The 19,163-nt window shown below is 38.9% G+C and overlaps 1 protein-coding gene across 1 annotated transcript; it reads left to right on the plus strand.

The window, feature by feature from the left end:
- Positions 1 to 8,901: 8,901 nt before the first annotated feature.
- Positions 8,902 to 12,848, plus strand: LOC149234730 (large ribosomal subunit protein eL8y-like). The gene is made up of 4 exons (XM_089371917.1): positions 8,902 to 9,021; positions 9,111 to 9,155; positions 9,321 to 9,525; positions 12,761 to 12,848. The coding sequence occupies exons 1-4, from the start codon at positions 9,019 to 9,021 to the stop codon at positions 12,841 to 12,843; spliced, it is 336 nt and encodes a 111-aa protein (XP_089228043.1). The 5' UTR covers positions 8,902 to 9,018; the 3' UTR covers positions 12,844 to 12,848.
- Positions 12,849 to 19,163: the final 6,315 nt, after the last annotated feature.

Here is a 19,163-nt window from a genome sequence, read left to right on the forward strand (position 1 = left end):
TGCTGAAACATGCTTGAAGGAGCTTCTTTGATGGTGTCTTTGCATAGGAGGAGACTTGACTTTGCTTGGAGGTATTCTCTTGACCCTAATACATAATCACACATGGTGTAACATGCCCTTAAGGTCTTCAACATTTCCTTTTGATGATTTGACTCACCTATAACACTTAACATGTGCTAGACCAATTTCATTGAGCAAGAAACTCATTGATATATATTTTAAAAATAATATTTATCTTCTTGAATAAGTACAAATATCAAAAGTACATTTATGAAAACTGAACCTAGTTACATTTCCTTCAACAACTTCTTCAACCTTGGACAAGGAGACTTCTCTCATGAGAGTTTCATTTTGTTCTAGTGTGATTAAGCGTGGAACATGTTGGCGGATCTTCGAGATGGATTCCTATGTGTCTACTTCCAATTCACTTAGGAGAGATTGATGAGCCTCATCATTGGGTAATTATATGGGCCTTAATTCACCTCCTAGCTTAGTCAAACCAACTATTTTCACAACTTATTTCATACTTTTGAGTATATTTTGTTTATGAGATGAGTTAGAGATGGATATTTTGCTTTGTGGTTTAATGTGCATTTAATGCAGGATTAAAGGATAAAAGCAAGGAATTTTTGCAACGACCTTGGTAAAAACTCGAATGAGACAAGGGAGAGGTATTATAGTAGGTAAATCCTCCTCATTTACTACCCCTCCATTTGCATATTTTTCCATCATCTTGGAGTGCAAACAACCAAATCATGAGGACTAGAAGGCAGCCGAGCAAGTGAAAGTCAAAGCACCAGTTTATCTCGAGTTTGGGAGCCAAGCCTCCCTAATTTTAAGGAAGTCATTGGAGACTTCAGATGTATAAGTAGAGAGGCCTAAGACCTCAGTAGAATTCATATTTTTTGATTGTAAAACTATACTCTATTTTCGAGCTACAAGACGCGTGATAGTTTTTGATGTAATCCATGGTTTTGATAATAAGAATGAGTTTTGTTTTGAGCCAACACTGAGTTAACTCAGAGGGCTGAAGCTCTTGGGTTAGGGCCCAACCCTAGCAGCCAAGGCTCCTCTTTATTGTACATGTATGCTAGCATAGATTCATGGTTTAATTGTTCATTTGCTTAAGAAGTTGCATTTCTATTACAACAATGTAGAGTAGATTGGTTGTGTTTTAGTTTGCTTCCATTTGTGCCTTCTTTCAATTAACAGGTTAGCAAGGAGAAAAAGATCACCATAACGTTGTCAGCAGGTGTCTCGGCCTCACCTCCTCCCTCTGGGACCATCATTTGAGGAAGAGACCCTTCAACAACCCCAAAAACACAGATTTCTAGTTCTTGTGTGAGCATTGGAGTTTGTTGTCTTGATTTAGCACATTTCATTTCATTGTCATTTTTTCCCATCACTCTCTTTTCGTAATAAGATCTCACTCATATTCTCATTTCCTTAAGCACTTTCTTCATGCATAATATATGTGGAAGCTAATAAATCACATCTTAATCAGATTATACCCGTGGATTTCCTTATTGTCCGATCCACAACGAACCTGACCAATCGCCGTCAACCGCGTGTCGCGTAACTGACGTATTCATTTCAATGTTTGACTTTAGGCGCTCCAAATATCCACCGTTGATCTGTTTCGCTTGATCCAACGGCCATCGCGTCACCCGCTCGCCAACTAGCTTGGCCGATCTCCACCATTGATCAATCCCGCATGATACAACGGCTATCGCGCAATCTCACGTGAAGTCTTACATGACTGATATTGTAGGTTTTAATCCCGTACAGAAATTACCTGCATACGAATTCTAAAACACAGAAAAAAAGACAATGCGAGAGCATAACACATAAAACACATATACACAGTGATTTCCCTTGGATCACGAAACCGAGACTACCAGCTTGATTTTTCATTATGTTCCTTTCAATGTTATAAGACATATTTATACATGCCGAAGCATCTAATACCATGGACCGAAAACCATCGGGTCAAATACCATGGACCGAAAACCATCGCGTCCAAAAACATGTGCGAAAATCATGCACAAAACCATAAGTGGATCCGCCCAACCTAACATAGGGTCAAAAACCAAAAAGTGGGGTTACGGGTACACCTCAAACCCCCTGTGACCCCCCCTGCTACATAATCAACGCAATGAAGGGGGGCTCCGCCCCCCCTCTAACCCCCCGGTTAACTATGTGGGCTAGTCGTGGAAAGAATATAACACAACCCAACAGATATCCGGCCGAGAGCGCGCGAGAAAAGTGGTTTTCCCGTGCTACGTGTCACCCACTTAGGTTAATCGCGTGAAATTTATGAATTCTGCTTACAGCTTTAGGGCACGCGAGATACTGCTTACCACCCTATGAAGACTGCTCCATCATTCTACACGTTTTCCACCCTTATGTCGACACGCGACTTGATGTGATCCATCCATCTATTAACTTAATCTCCTGCGATAAGATCTCCTCCGCTCATCTTCTATTAATCCTGTTCGTTGATCTGACTGATCCAACGACTCCTTCGCACTGCTGCTTCATTACTTCTTCCTTTCACTGATTTCAATCTTTGATTGCTCTTCCGCTTGACTCCTTCCCAAACTTTGTTCTACGTATTATTTAAATGCTACCACTCCTGAGCTTTGATTTGGTTATTCAATCAGACTCCAACACTGTTTGATCATCGCAATACTCCTCTGAGCACTGTTCTCTCTCTCAGATTCTCTTTGAATTCCCTGCACACTTATGTTATGCAGAATTACTCTAATCCACACACAGTTCATAATTCAATTACTCAATACACACCACACAAACTCAGAAATCGCACTTTTGTATTAATAAATAAATATTTACACAAAAAAGACCAAAAAAGTGAAAACAGATTTAGTTTAGTTTCCTTGCTTACACATTAGTATGGTTTGATGCTCTTTACTTCTGTAACTTAGATAACAGCATTATGTTAGTGTTGATTTAGAAATTCTGCTTAGCATAATTGTTTAAATGGTTAATTAGGATATGGTGTGATTTAGCATTACATGTTGTTTTCTTCATTACTGCAGTAGAGTAGCTCTCTTAGAATAGATTTGCTCTTCTTCCATCAAAGAATCAAGCTTCTTCTGACTCTATAGAAGTCTGGCTTGGAACTCCTGGGGTCTCTCGCTAGATGAACAATGACAACAAGTAGGACCTTCACTTTTACTTGTGCATATAGCACTGTCACCTCCAAGTTTGTACGAACCCCGGGTTGATAAGTAAAGCTAGTAGCCCAGGAGTTGCAGCATCCTTGCTACAATACTGGCGCTCATCAGAGACCTCAAGTGATCTATTAGGACTTCATAAATCTCCTCGTGCTGCACCAGCTGATGCCCTTGAGGGGCGTTGAAAGAAAATATATGATTGTGATGTCGATGATACACCAAAGTTTTGTGGAAGAATTTTGTATTACACTCACCTTCCTTGAGCCATTGAACCCGTGACTTTTGCCTCTAGAGGATCTCCTCCTACTTCCTTCTTTGTTCCAATTCTGTGACGAGATGTCCTTCCTGTGTGATGAGGTCTTCATAACGACCTTCCAGAATGATTCTTTGTTGAAGAGTACTTATTTCCTCTTACAGATGCCTTTTCTCCTTGTGGATGTTTCCAAACTCTGTTTTGTTCCATTCTTTCAACTTGCTTTTCAGATCTTTGAGCTTGAGCTAGAAGGTTTGCATCATATTTCGGCCCACTACACTGGAGGACCGCCACCAGTCTTCCATTTTGGCTACGAGGTCAGAGTGATCTAACCAGAAGGATTTGAATTGGAATGACCAGTTCAGGGGTGCCATATGTAGGTCAATTTGCACGTAGATGGGCCAGTGATTTGAACACATGTAAGGTAGGATTTCTGCCTGGAAGAAGATATCCTGAAGTAGAATATTTTGAGAGATTAGAAAGTGGTCGAGCTTGAAAGCAATTTGAGATGTCCTCCCCCCCCTCCTATTGTTCCAGGTGAAACTTCCATTTATGAAATCCAGGTCCTCCATTCCCATGACTTGAATGGTTTCTTTAAAGGTAACTATCACCTAATCCAACCTTCTTATTCCTCCTTTTTTCTCACTAAGCTCCTTGATAAGGTTAAAGTCTCCTGCCATTATCCAATTTGAATCCGCAACGACATGCTTCAATGATTGCAAACGGTTGAGGAAGATGGCTTTTTGTCCTAGCACTGTGGGTCCATAGACAGCTGTTAACCAAGTCTTTTCTGTCGATCCTACACATTCAAACTGTCGAGTGTGAGGGATTGCTACCCATTTGTCGAAGGACACAAATCTCAGGTCCCAGAGGATCCCAAGGCCTCCTGCACTTCCTTGGGCATCTAGAGCCATACATCCAGTCAAAGGGCAGCTCCGATTTGCAATGTCCTCTAGTTTATCCATTGTCACTTTAGTTTCTTATAGAATTACAATGTCTCACTTCTCCTTTTGAATTATGCTTCAGAGGTACCTCAACTTCCCTTTTGAGTTCAGGCCCCTTATGTTCCATGAGATCAACTTCATTGAGGAAAGGAGGGGAGGGAACGATGATAGTACTTCGTCAGGACATTTTCTTGTTCGAAGTTTACCAATATTGCCCTTGCTTCTCGGATTACTTCTCGAGTGGGTCTGCGACCATGCTTATGAGAAACCAATGGGAGATCAAATCTTTGCTAGGGTTGCCCCTCGTCCTGGGAGACTAGGGCTAATTGATTGTAAGGTTCAACTCTAGCAATGCAGCTTTCCCATTCTTTATAATTTGTTTTGAACTGGTCCAGCTAGTCCTAAGGGATGTTTGTCGTCCCATCCTTTGCCCATCTCTTGAGGAAGGTGACCAGGATTAACTCGTTTGAGTGAAGTTGATCTAACTTGACATCTTGTTCTAACGCTTGGCAAACTTGGGCTAGGACTTGGAGGATATCTTTGGTATTCGATTGGGCTTCTGGAGATTTTCTTTTGTTTGGCTGTTTATTCTTGGCCACTTCCATATGTTGATCTAGAACCATGTCAGAGGTGGTCTGAGGGGTCGAACATGAGGTATCTAGGGCTATTTTGATTTTCGGCTTGGGCGATTCCGCAAGAGCTGCAAATCGGTTAGATTGAAGGTGGGGTGCAGGGGGTTGAGGGACAGGGGGAGGGCACTTTGCCAACACCGGTTGGGATTTAGAGGGGTGGCTAGAAGAAGCATGCACTGGATTTGTCTATCCCGAGGGGGGAGGGACCTTGGGCGGCGGGGGATGCCGGTGATGGACTTCTTGGAATCCATCCGAATTTGGGTTAGGGGTCTTTGGTTGGGCTTGTTGTGGATAATACCGAAATAGATGACCATGTTCATGACAAAGGCGACGTTTGAACGACACTTGCTCATAGTCTAAGGGTTGGGACCATACCTCATATTGGTATTCTATTTTGATAGATTCATGGAGGGACTGAGAGATGTTCATGTATGCACATATTCGAGCATACGAAGAGAACTGCTTGTTTTTAGTAATTTCAGAAACTTGAACAAAATTGCCAATGGAATTACCTATAAGCTCCAAAATGTCCAGCTCCTAGAAGTCCCCAGGAAGAGAGTATAGGCACACCCAAACCAGAGTAGCTAGGAATAATTCCTTGTCTAGGTTGTAGCAGGGCTCCCAGCGCCTCATGAATAGATCGACATTACTCATGAAGTAGGGGCCGTTATCCAAGATGCGCTTCCGATCTTCAAGGTCCTCGAATATTACTGTGAAGAACCCCTTTTCTCGGAGGCGGAGATCAAAGGGCGATTTCAGCTGCCATTTTAACTGGATCCAGTGGAGAATGTCCATTTATCGCGACGAGATTCCTATGAATTTACATATGATGATGTGGTCCTGCATAAACTGGTGGGATTGTTCCAATATGTTTTGGGGAATCACCACCTTTGGGTTCTAAGCTGCTTTTGGTAAGCATTGACCCTTCATGCATGCTTGTCATTGCACCCCTAGGGTTGGCGACTCCGACTGCCCATTTTTCCCTGTTCCTGAAGACGTCGATGGTGGTTGAGTTCTCGCAGTTCCAGTGAGAATAGATTTGAAGGAGGGGGCTGAGCCCCCTCCCCTTAGCGGCCCCATCTAAGGGGCAAGCACGGGGGAGCTGATGATGACGAATTCGCACAGTAAGACAACGATACAAAGAGGACAGAAGAGAAATCAGGTGTTCAGAAACCCTAGCATCAGGCGCATGGATCACACCACCATAGGAACATACTACCTTATCAGTGAACTATGTGCATATTAAATTTGGATCTACTAAGTACCAAGAATGATCAAATCTTTTTTCACTTTAAAAGAGGTTTGCCCCTCAAGAGATTTGATCCCTCTTTACACTTGGTAGATTCATAATTAAGATCTGGTTACACACACACACACACACATATCATTTGTTGTCAAAACTTGGAGATGATAAATGGAATATTTTACCTCAATTTTGTTTTAATCATTAATTTTATTTTTTATTTTTATGTAATTTAACTGAATCAAAATGTTTAATAAGACTGGACAAGACATTACAACATCTCTTCCATATTGGGCTAGAGAGTGCTTCTCAGCACAACAATATATTTACAACTTATATCGCAATGTTTAACTAACCTTTTTAATTGACTATATATAAATATGTTAATATATTCCTTAATAAGATCATAATACTCTATGAGGAAATACATATTAACTATATACTATGAAAATTCCCTTTACCCTATTTGCAAATAACTTTAAGTCCATCTTCACTCTTGATCTACCAAGCATTAAGAGGGAAAATAGATTTGATACCTTTTCACTTTTGAAGATGGATCTAGGTTGATTTTATATATATATATATATATATTTTTTTTTTCGTTAAAACTATACTATTCTATTATATACAGGAACAGAAAAAACAGTTACAATCATAGAGTCATTTTGCCAAAGGCCGACTGTGGCACTTTGGAATAAGAGTTATCAGAGAGAGCAGCCCACGCAGGGGCACCGCGACTGAGCAAAACAACCCACGCAGGGGCTTTAAACCACAGAAGTGCAACCAGATCATACATAACATCCCGCACAGGGGCTTTGACCAAAAAGTGTTCATCCCTCGCAGGGGCATCAAAAAACCTTCAGCAAGATCCCTTTCGGGCCAAACAAACATAGCAAGAACATACAGTAAGCCAACATGACAAACACAGAAAATCAAAATAGGACCTGAACAGCGCCTGAGAGAGTGTTGCGGAGCGGATGGACGGCTAATCGTCCGGCTTCTCTTCGACCACCCTACACCAGCCATATTTTTCCCTTTCCTCTGCAGTAGGAAAGGAATCCATGTCGTCATTGTCCCCCGTGGGTGATAACACTGCCTGAGTCTGAGGTAGGTTGGAGGCGTGCTCTGGAGCAGCCGCTGGCGTCTCCTCGATGAGATGTTCCTCGCCATCATCCTGAGGTTCTTCAAGGAAGAGGACCGAGACGTGGGCATTGATACGGGTTTTTTCCTGAGAGTTGCTGAAGGAGAAAATGGCAGTACCGAAAGCAGGCAGAGGTGCTGGGCCATAATCTGGGCTTCTGGTGTCCATGAATTGGCTTGATTGGAGGGGATTGGCCTCAACAATTCGATGGCAAAGGCATCGACAGCAGTGGGATTGGGGATTTTCGATTGAAGGACGTGAGGACCCTCCCCGGGCAGAGCCTCGACGGCTGAGCAGGCGCTGTCGAGGCCTGACCATCTTTGCAAAAGAACCGGGGGTTTGGAACAAAGCGGAGTAGGAGGATTTGAAACGCCACCCAACCAGCCTTTCAGACCTGAAACAACGCTCAACTGATAGAGGGATGGCAAGAGCTGTTGCCCTGAAAACCATATACCAGGCAAGAGCCTGAACACCAAATACCAAATACTGAGCGTGAACCAGCACATGACGATCCAACCCACCACCTTTCTTAAACTCTTCATCGCCTCCTCGAGTTCTGTACGCCATAACTGCTCGCTGCAGTCGCACCACAATCCCGGACAGAGCATTGAATTGCCGTCCCTGATCACCCATACATATATTCCTTGGCGGCGATCTCGCATTGAATGCCTGCCTTAAGCTTGAGGCAGCACATGGCCTTCATGTGGCTCCTCACTTCCGCCCGACGTGTCACCCGCATATATATATATATATATATATATATATATATATATATATATATATATATATATATATATATATATATATATATGCGTAAGCTAACTTATAGATGAAATATATTTTTTCACTAAAATCCAACAAAATAATTTCAAGAAAGAATGTGATTTTTGTTGTTGTTTAAAACGCATTTATGAATGCATAAATGGATTCAACACTCTAAAAAACCACTTGGGGCACTTGAATTTTACATATTACTTAAACTCAAATTTTTAAAAATCTCTGTCCGATTTTAGTTAAAAATAACCTAAAAATTTCACCAAAAAACTATTTCGCGTATAAGTTAAAATACATCTATAAATTAAAATATATATATATATAAATTTTCTTACCTAAAAATATTATTCACACATAAATAAATATATATATATAAAAATAGAAATATCATTCCCTAAACTACTATATATCTTATGAAACTTAAAAAAATGCCAAAGAAAATGGACTACTATACCTAAATTTTACATTAATTATTATTTTTACTTTATGAAACTTAAAAAAATTGCGAAAGAAGATTGACCAGTTTACCTAAATTTTACATTAGTTATTATTTTTACGAGTTTACCTAAATTTTACATTAATTGTTATTTTTACTTTAATTTTACTAGTTCACCCGAATTTTACATTATTATTATTTTTATTTTAATTTTACTAGTTTAGGGCTAAATTTACATTAATTAATTTTAACTTTAATTTTACCAGTTTAGGGTTTAGTAGAAGGATTGTGTAAAATGAACAAACAGCTTAAGATTTTGTTATTGACGTGCGCGTGGAAGGAGGTACCGGGTCAGTTAGCAGAGTGAGGCAGAGAGACGGGGCATATCGATTGCAGCAATGGTAAGCATGCATTCGTTCACCTCCTGTAGGTAATATTGGATAACCACAGGGACTTTGTGATGTTTGCTGAGCTCGGCTATTGATTGCAGGCTCCGAAGAGAGGGGTTAAGGCTCCAGCTGCTGCGAAGAAGAAGGTTAGTAGATTCAAGACTTCTCTGTTTCTGGGTTATTGTGATCCCTTATTATTTTTGAGAGAAGGATAAAAGTGTTATCATGTAATCATTTCAGGGTTTGAATAGATTCGGGTGGAGTAGGTTCTTGATTTTTAGGGTTTGTATTGATGTGGGTGTGCGTGGCAGGTCCCGAAGGTTGTTAATCCATTGTTTGAAAAGCGGCCCAAGCAGTTTGGGATTGGGGGAGCTCTGCCGCCAAAGAAGGATTTGCACAGATTCGTGAAATGGCCGAAGGTCGTACGCATCCAGAGGCAGCGGAGGGTATTGAAGCAGCGTTTGAAGGTTCCTCCGGCCTTAAACCAGTTCACCAAGACCCTTGACAAGAATCTCGGTTAGTCCAATATTGTTTAATATGCCCCGAGTATGCATCCTGTGCTTTTTTTTAATGTGACAGTAAACAAACGATTAGAAACTTGCTAGTATTTGCTTCCATAAAAATAACATTTCTGGTGCGTTTGCTTCGTAGGTTCATGATGCTGGCCTTCATTTGTATTTTATTTTTGAGTTTTTTGTAAAGGAAAAACAATAGAAGAAACCAAAATGGCTTTGCATTCCACCATCTCTCAATCTGTCCGATTCATCACTGTCTCAGGTCTTGCCCTTGTCTTTCAGTGCTCATCATCAGGGGTCCTGAGCAACCCTGAGTTTTGTACCTTGACTGTCCCATCTAATCCCTTGACGTTTAGAGCAACGCTGATAAATTCGGCTTGTGAATAACTATAAGCTGGAGTGTAAGATTTTAAGTTGAACTCAGCAGTGAGTTTTTTTTGTTTAACTTATGGCATTTTTATTAGATACCGGTTAGTTTTCCTTCAATCCAGGAGTGAGAAAATGAACAATCTGCAAGCCCATCACCGGTTACGGTCCTATCTCAAGCTCTTTGAGGTCGGACTTTGTGCTGGCGAGTCTGACTTGTCAGCGGAGAATCACTCTTGGGGATCTGTACACGCGGCCGAGCAGGAGGTCTGAGCAGAGGTTAGCTCATAAATAGTAAAAAGACAGACTTGGCAATACCCTTAACCATGCACGAGGGATAGTTTGCGACTTATAAAAAAATTTCTTAAACCACCTTCAAAACGTACATTACGTCTCCTATTTAATGAATCTAATTGTCACAATGGATCACATCTTAGGTCTTTTATTTGATGGATCTCATTGTCATAATGGATCACATCTTAGGTCTTTTATTTGATGGATCTCATTGTCATAATGGATCACATCGTCGTATATCAGCTAATCGTCGCATTCGCATCATTCCTTGGTGGGGAATAAGGCCTGACTTGTTGTTGATGAGTTTGATTCGTATTCAGAAAATCCGATTTATGACTATGTTAACGTGGCCTATCAGCAGGGCCGAACGGAGTTTGACTCGGGAGTAAGTTTTCAAGATACTTCGTACTCATAATAACACAGAAAAGACTTAAGAGAAAACGCCTGGAAATATATCCTTTTGGTTGTTATTTATTATTTACCGTAATGGACCATATTCCATGTAAAACAACCATGTAATCTTTGGCTGGGACAGGTGGTGACTGACATGGTTCTAGTCCGTGTGCCTATTGGATTATCAATCTATAAAAGCCCATTTTCCTCCCACCATTGCCACTCCGTTTGTGATGGTCTGTACGTTTTATCACTCTTTCTGCAAATCTATAACCTAGGTGTATGGGGTAACCCAACCTTCTTGATTTGGGGCTTATTCGAATGGAAGAGGTGAAAGAGTGCAGTGTAGCTAGTCCTCACTTCCACTGTATTTCCCAATGGTATATAAAGGAGTTCTTTAGTGCCTAGATTTCTACGAGGCTATCCTTTCATCCTCCTCTATTCCCGATCTTTCTGTTAGCTTCTTTAAAGGACTGCTCTCCTACATCTGCGCCAAGCTTCATTCCCCCTTGCCCTTTCAGCTGCTGAAAAGTGTGTAGAACTTGAGGCAGTCATATTCATTGTCCGACAATCTTATATCTAGTGGAGGAAACTTGTGAGCTTCATGTTGAGGGTTCAATTGCAAGATCAAAAGACTGACTTTCTGTGGAGCTAGCTGCATGAGATGGCTAAGAATTTCAAGAAGGAATTGGAGGAGCACCAGAATGACAATAATTGCATCCTTATCCAATAGCTCTAGATTACATGACAGCATGTGAGGCTTCCTGAACATCATAGTTCTGATTCTGGACTTATTTTGCATTTTTATATCAATTTAGATACGTCAGCAATTTTTTGAATAGATTTTGTAGACTAAGCAGGCATTGGCAAGATAAGTAACATAGACTTTACATCACAGATTTTAAGTTAACTGATATTCTGTGTATTTTCTCCAAGATAAGGTTGTAAAAAACAGTCAGCAGAATTGTAGTGCCATGTCCAAGCAGAATTGGGGGGTAGGCCACAAAACCAAAACTTTGTACCTCATCTTATATTTTTAATGGAACTCTAGCTTTTGTTACAAACTCAGAAAAGCTATGCCTATCACTGCATGCAAATTATTGAGTTAATATATATTAATTTTATAGGCATATATATGTGTGTGTGTGTGTGTGTGTTATATGAACATATGCTGTATACATGTAATATGGATAATCCTTTTATTCAATAAAATAACAGTCTAACGTGGGATAAAAATGGCTACATGTTTTTTGGGAGAACATAAACACTTATAAGAATGGTTCTTTGAAAGTTTGACAAAAGTAATTTATTGTATTTCTATTTTTAATGCTTCTAAATCTACACACAGATATATGTGTGATGCCACTGTTTCTTTGTTCCTTCTCTCTCTCTCTCTCTCTCTATATATATATATATATATATATCCGCATGTGTTATATGAACATATGCGTTATACATGTAATATGGATAATCCTTTTATTCAATAAAATAACAGTCTAACGTGGGATAAAAATGGCTACATGTTTTTTGGCAGAACATAAACACTTGTAACAATAATATTACATAGTTCTTTGAAAGTTTGAGAGAAGTAATTTATTGTATTTTTATTTTTAATTCTTCTAAACCTACACACAGATATATGTGTGATGCCACTGTTTCTTTGTTCCTTATCTCTCTCTCTCTTTCTATATATATAGATATATGTGTGATGCCACTGTTTCCTTGTTCCTACTCATTTTTATTTGTTTATTTCAGGTAACTTAATGTAGAGTAATCTCAGTCAATTCTATATTCTGTTGACTTAATTGGGTAACATATGAATTTGGTTTTATTGATGATTATCATGTAATTTCGTTTTGACCAGTGCCTGACAAATATGAGAAATAATAGCTGTGCATACTTTGTAACGTTGTCCTCAAATATAGATTAGTGTGAAACAACAATTTTTCCAAGACCACCTTGAAGTAGAATTTTTCTGCTTTTAAGTATTTTTGATATTTTAATTACGAATCAAGTATTTTTTTTTTGCCTTCTAATTGTGAAATGATCTCTGACGCATCTATGTATATTGTGAGAGTAGTTAGGGTAGTTGTATCTTTTATTGTCTGCTGTCTGAGGTTCTCTTTTTGACATTGTGTATTGGTTGAGTCGTTTGGCTTATACTCTTTTCCTTTTTAATGTAGTTGCCAACCTTTTCAAGATGCTTCAAAAATATAGGCCAGAAGATAAAGCTGCAAAGAAGGAAAGGCTTCTGAAAAAAGCTTAGGCTGAGGCAGAAGGGAAGATTGTTGAAGTGAAGAAACCTATTGTTATGAAATATGTAATTAATCATGTAACCTACCTAATTGAGCAGGTATTGCAATTGTAATTGTTCATGTTTCTCCAATATGCATTTTAACAGAGCTCTTTCTTTTTGGGGTATTGTTATGTATTCCTCCAACAAATTATTTCTTCTTCTCAGTCATGATAAGGAATATTTGTGTGCGTGCAGAGTAAAGCTAAATTGGTAGTCATTGCACATGATGTTGATCCAATTGAGTTGGTAGTATGGCTTCCTGCACTTTGTAGAAAAATAAACATCCCATATGCAATTGTCAAGGGCAAACATGTCTTGGAGGGGTATGCATATTTATAATCTTTGTTAACTGTTTTTGAGCATGACAGAGTTCACATAAGCTTAAATTGTAAGTAATATGTGATTAATTTTCATGGGAAACTAATATGCCTTCTGCACTATGCAATTTTTTGTTGCAGATTGTGCACAAAAAAACAGCAACAACCTTGTGCTTGACTTATGTGAAGAACGAGGACAAGAAGGAATTTAGCAATATTGTTGAGGAAATAAAGGTGTGCATAAGTTATTATAAGTCACTATGTTTTACTCATCAAACAATGCCACATAAAATCAAAATTATAAATTAACTCTTCTTGCAGGCTAACTACAATGACAAGTTTGATGAGTATCGGTCACAATGGGGTGGTGGCATTATGGGAACCAAATCTCAGGCAAAAACAAAGGCCAAGGAAAAACTTTTGGCCAAGGAAGTAGTAAAGAGGCTCGCTTAAGAATAAATCCTCGGAATATTTGTTCAATGTTGAAATTTTTATTGGATTGCCTTATGTAGTTTGTTGCAATTTGATTTATAGGTATATTAACATAATAAAGTTTGTACTAAGGAATTCTCTAAAGTCAATTTTAGCTTAAGGCTTAGAAAACTTGTCCATTTTTCAACTGGATAAATTGTTGAGTAAACAATATATCATACACATTCATTGGCCTTATGCATTCTCTACAACATTTTGTATGTTGTGATGATGATATCTTCATTTTGTCCTTTTGTATGTTATTGTTGTTGATATATATTGCTATATACTTTTAAGCATGTACAGTGTTTACATGTACATGTAGCTATCTATTTTGGTTTTGTGTGCCTTATTTTGAAGTGCTAAGATCTGCATACTCAGTCTTGTAGCACGGGTTTATATGATCTTTCATATATTTTAATTTTTGCACTATGGTAAAAGTATCTCCATCGAATGGAATTTTCCTTCCTAACATTTTAGAATTTCTTGGTCCTTGATGATAAGATGGTTTACCTGAGCACAAAATTACTTAAAGTTCTAAGTTTGATTTGAAGACATTTTCTCTTTCTTGAATTGGTTTTAGTTTTATTAAATTACATATTTTCTTGCTGAAGGTGTTTTGTCTGCATTTGGAATAATAATTAATCTAATAATGCTTGCAAGTCTTCTGCGCCTACTTCCAACATGTTGAATGAGACTCTAGCCTGACATTGGGCTATACTTAGTTAATTTAGATGGATGCCTCTTTTTTAGATAATTTTAGGTTAGGCAGGTGGGACAACCCACCGGGGATTTGAATCAAGGGACCTGTTGCAAGGAGTGAATAATAGCGCACCCATTCACCATCAATCCAAAGCCCCATGGGCTTAGATGACTTTCTTTTATTGGACTGCCAATTCTTACAAAAATCAGCTGATGAGCTGTTAAGGAATGGTTTGTCACTGGTACAGGCACGTGAAAACAAAAAAGATTTCAAGATTTCCTTAAGCGTGATTATGATTGGATAATGATGATTTCATAATCACTCTGGCCATTGACATTTATAAATTTTCAAGTGAAAATGCCCTGATCATGGATTCTATGCAAATTGTTTTATGCAGTTATAAACTTGTTCAATATACTTAAGAATTGTGCCTACATTGCTGTATGCTCCTAAGCTCAATATTCTTTTTGCTAGGGCAAAGTTGGTATTTCCATGGCTGATGGGATTATATAAATTTCTATACAGTAATTATGAGTACTGACCTGATTCCCATGTGATCTGCGCTAAGGCCCCAAGAAGGGCAAAAGAGAACTGTTAACATTGACAAAAATGCTACTCTATTGGATCTAGTCTGGGATTCTCTTCTATGGTTGGTCTTCTTTCTCCCTGGCCCAGAAACATTTTGTACCTGATGCCCTGACGTTGATTCCACATCTGTTGCTCAAATTTAGATCTGGCTGATGTGATACTATAGGTGAATCATTTCTTGCTTGTTTTAGGAGTTTTTAATTTCTTTCATGGCTTAATTCACTTGTCTGGTTCTCTGTTTCTTCTTGGCTGCCTTGAACTCCTGACATTTTGAATGCTTTAGGCTTTTTGGTATGGGAGGTGATACTTTATGGGTCTGACCCTCACTTTCTCTTTATCTGACATTTGCTGCTTTTGATGACTTGAGATGGAGTCAACCTATGAGATTAATCTGATGATATCATGACATACGCGCATTTATAGGTGGATGCTGTAAGCTTCCCTTTCCTTCCATTCTACAGGGGCTGTAGTCTCTTGGCAAGGGAGATATATTTGCCTGTGAGTGAATTTGTCCTCTGTGCTGACTCGCATTCGTAATGAGAGTAAGGGTGCTTCCATGTCACAGAGCTGGAGCTTATCTGCTGTGCGCTACAAAACCGGATTCGTCCAAAACAGGCTACATGTCCGAATCCCATGAATCCGATACGATTCGATGGGAATTTGAATCCTAAAATGGGACACCACATGTCCTAACAGGACACCATCGAATCCCGGTCGTCTCCCGTTAGGACACATCATGTCCCGATTTTGGGATTCGAATCCCAAAAAAGTGAGGGTTTATGAGGTTTATGAGGGTTGTGAGGGTTTATGCAGATATTTGAATTTTGTATGTACTATGTATGCTATAATGTTACTAACTTTGTAAACAGTAAAACTAACATCCAGATGAAGATACATGTTTGAAATCAATGAATTTGTATCATTAATGAGAATTTGTGTAAGAAATATCTAATTTTTAATATATATATATATATATATATATATATATATATATATATATAGATATATTTAAATATATATATATATATATATATATATATATATATATTTTTTAATAAAATAATATATAATGAATCCTACGTGTCCTGTTCCGGAGGGTCAACGTGTCCGAATCCGACACTCGAATCCCCGTATCCTACGAATCCCGAATCCCCGTGTTAGGTGACTTAGGCTGTATGTGAGAATGTCTTCACTGCATGAGGTTTTTGTAAATCTTAATATGAATCATGGATGTTGTGACCTGATTATACTGATCGACATGACTTGGAGATTTGTCACTCTTTTGCAGTCATTTGCCCCGAAGATTTCTTCCTGCTTTACATCAATCATTCCATACCTTCACAATATGGCCTTGTCAGTCATCGAAATTGGTGACCTGATTGGTATCTCTTGAATCTTCTAGCATGCTGGAAATTGATGTGTTGGAAGAATCTTTTGTAGCTCAACCACCAATGTATGCAGCCTGTTAATTCACATTAAAGGAATTGTAAAAATTGTTGATGGAACATTCCATCTGTTGTAGGATTTTAATGTTCTATCCACCTTCCAGAAGCCATTTGCAATTAGGTGAGTTAATGGTTTGAGCAAAACCGGCAGCAGCTGAGTGTGATTGGCCTGCGAAAAAAATTGTATAATATTTGGCTTTTCCTTAATTTTTAGGGTGTTTTATGGATCCCAATTGCTGACACATTTTTGTCGAATGGATGCCTAATTGATTTGCAGAAATTTGATTGGCTTCTGTACATAGCATGTTGACTGAATCAAATTGAATTATTCCAGTAATTCAACCAAAGTAAATTATAGTTGATTTTTGTTTTGAAATGGCGAATATGGCAATAATCTGTAACTATTGTGATTGGTCTGCATTTTTTTTTTGTTGTGTTTCTGGTTTTTGGAATTTGATCTATGGTTTTGGTTATTTTTATTTTAAGATGCAAATTTTGCCTATCATCACAGCATAGTCAGATGCAAATTTGAGGCAACAGATCTGCAATCAACATGAAAGCATTAGGAAGTAAACATTTTTGAGCCAAGGGGAAGTAACCACAATCAAAGAGAACCTCAACCGAGTGCCAGTACAGGTTTTGGTTATAATTTTATTTGAAAAATTGCAAAGTGATGTGAACAAATATGCGTGAACCTTTGTAAGGTGAGGTGAACGTTGGTTTTAGAACTATAAACTACTTCTTGATTAACTGGATTCTTCGCCTACAATAATCTGACATTGTATATCCCGCATCTTTTGAGAGAAGTCTACTGGGAAAGCCATTTGGCCCTCGTGCTTTACCTTCTTTGAGGAAACTACATGATGCAATGCTTCTTTGAAATTGCAGCCAGTTGTCTGTTACTGTGATGCCTTTCAAGATATATTTGGAGTATTATATAGGATGGATTCTTTACGTTTCAGATATATTTGTTTCCTAACCAGGAGTGTGTACAGTAGTTCTGGTCTCCTTCAGTGATTCTGTTTTCTGAGATTTTTGCTGGAGATCTTGTTACAGGCTCTTCAAATCTGGCATGCCCCATAAAAGATAAGAGTTAATGTCAAACAAGTGACCACAGAAGTAGGTCAATGGAACTAACATGTACAATCCACGTGTATATAATTCACGTCTGCAAAAGTGAGCCCTAGATCAATACTGATAATAAGAAGTGTATATAATTCACGACTGCAAAAGTGAGCCCTAGATCAATACTGATAATAAGAAGTGGAGAGGAGGAAAACCAAAGCTAAATATTTAGCTAGGAACTATAACACAGTCGTCCAAGATATGTAGATTCCGTATAAGAGGACCAGACAATGAGAATCTAGGTGCTCTGGACGACAGAGAAGGAAAATGACCGCATTCTGATGAGTGATTTGAGAGAGGTACTTAGGTGTGGGCTCGTTCTGTAAATCACTATAAAAAGGCCAATGCTCCGGTGGATGATATCACCTTATGGAGTGCCCAAGGATGTGGGGATGTAGCTGTGTGATCTTTTTGGTGTAGGGGGCAAGAGATCGAATGAAGTAGCTAAATAGCTTAGCTAGGAACTATTACATAGCTGTTAAGCCAAAAGATAAAAGAAAGTATAGATGCCCTGATACAGTAACAGGACCAGACACTGAGGGTCTTGGTGCTGTATGAGAGAGAAGGAAAATGACTCTGCATCCTGATGACCGAGGTTAAGGGAGTTTCTTAGATGTGGGTTCATTGTGTCAATCACTATAATAGGGCCAATGCTCTGGTGGATGATATCGCCTGTTGCATGAAAAGGGATGAGGGGATGCAGCTGTATGATCTTTGGTGTGGGGAGCAAGATATCGAATGAGGAATCTCCGCTCTCTTATCATCCAAGGGTGAGGGAAAGAAACTTTGGATGGATAGAAAGGCCGGGCCTTCATGTTTAAATTGGTGGTGAGTCTGGTGGTTAGATGTATTCGGGCTTTGTATCCATTTAGATCTGTTCCGTCTGTTGGTCTGGTGATGTGTGATTTGGGTCAGCAACTCGTCACAGGCCCCAAAGGCATAGGTTGTTGCCTGAAGGTGAAGGTCATCAAGAGACACTAGTGGAGGTCCCCGGGTCTTACCAATCTCAGATGTGAAGTTTCTCGGGCCTTTTCTGTCACTTGTTGTTACAATCAGACGGGGAAAACTGGAAGAGGTTATCCCCGTGGAAGCGTCTGGCAGTGATGGTGCCTGTGAATGGATTTTTTGATTGTCTGCCTCTTCTGGTCACAGGAGATTTCTGTTTCTACAAAACTAAATTTTTATGATTTAGATTCAGTTTATTTCCTAGTTTACTGTGTTTTTTTAGTCCCTCTGACATTCTTGAGTGTTCTAATTCTTTTTGATTTTCCTCTTTGTTCACGTGTTGCCATATTTTTTCAACTTTTTCCTTTTTTGAGTCTATTTCCTGTGCCGTTTCTTATCTCACTTTTGAGATTCTGCATTTAAAAAAAATTAACTTTGGAAGGAGAACATCTTTTTGTTTTTGTTTGTTACTTAAGCCAAGCGTCTTAAATCATGGTGGGTTTTTATCTCATCCACACCAATCTTTGATAAAGTTAGTTCTGGATTTTTAAACCACTTGAGCTCGAATCTGAATGGAGTATTTAAATTGTTCTCGTCTCCCCTGACAATGTAAAGGCTTATTGGCCAATGATTTAAAAATGTCTTCCTTCAGGATGAGAGATTCAGATGCAAGGCCATCTGTTTCCCGTTTTTGCT

Source organism: Pinus tabuliformis, chromosome 8 (assembly GCF_031772625.1).
Source record: "Pinus tabuliformis cultivar Carrire ecotype Pingquan chromosome 8, CPIR1, whole genome shotgun sequence".
NCBI lineage: Eukaryota > Viridiplantae > Streptophyta > Pinopsida > Pinales > Pinaceae > Pinus > Pinus tabuliformis.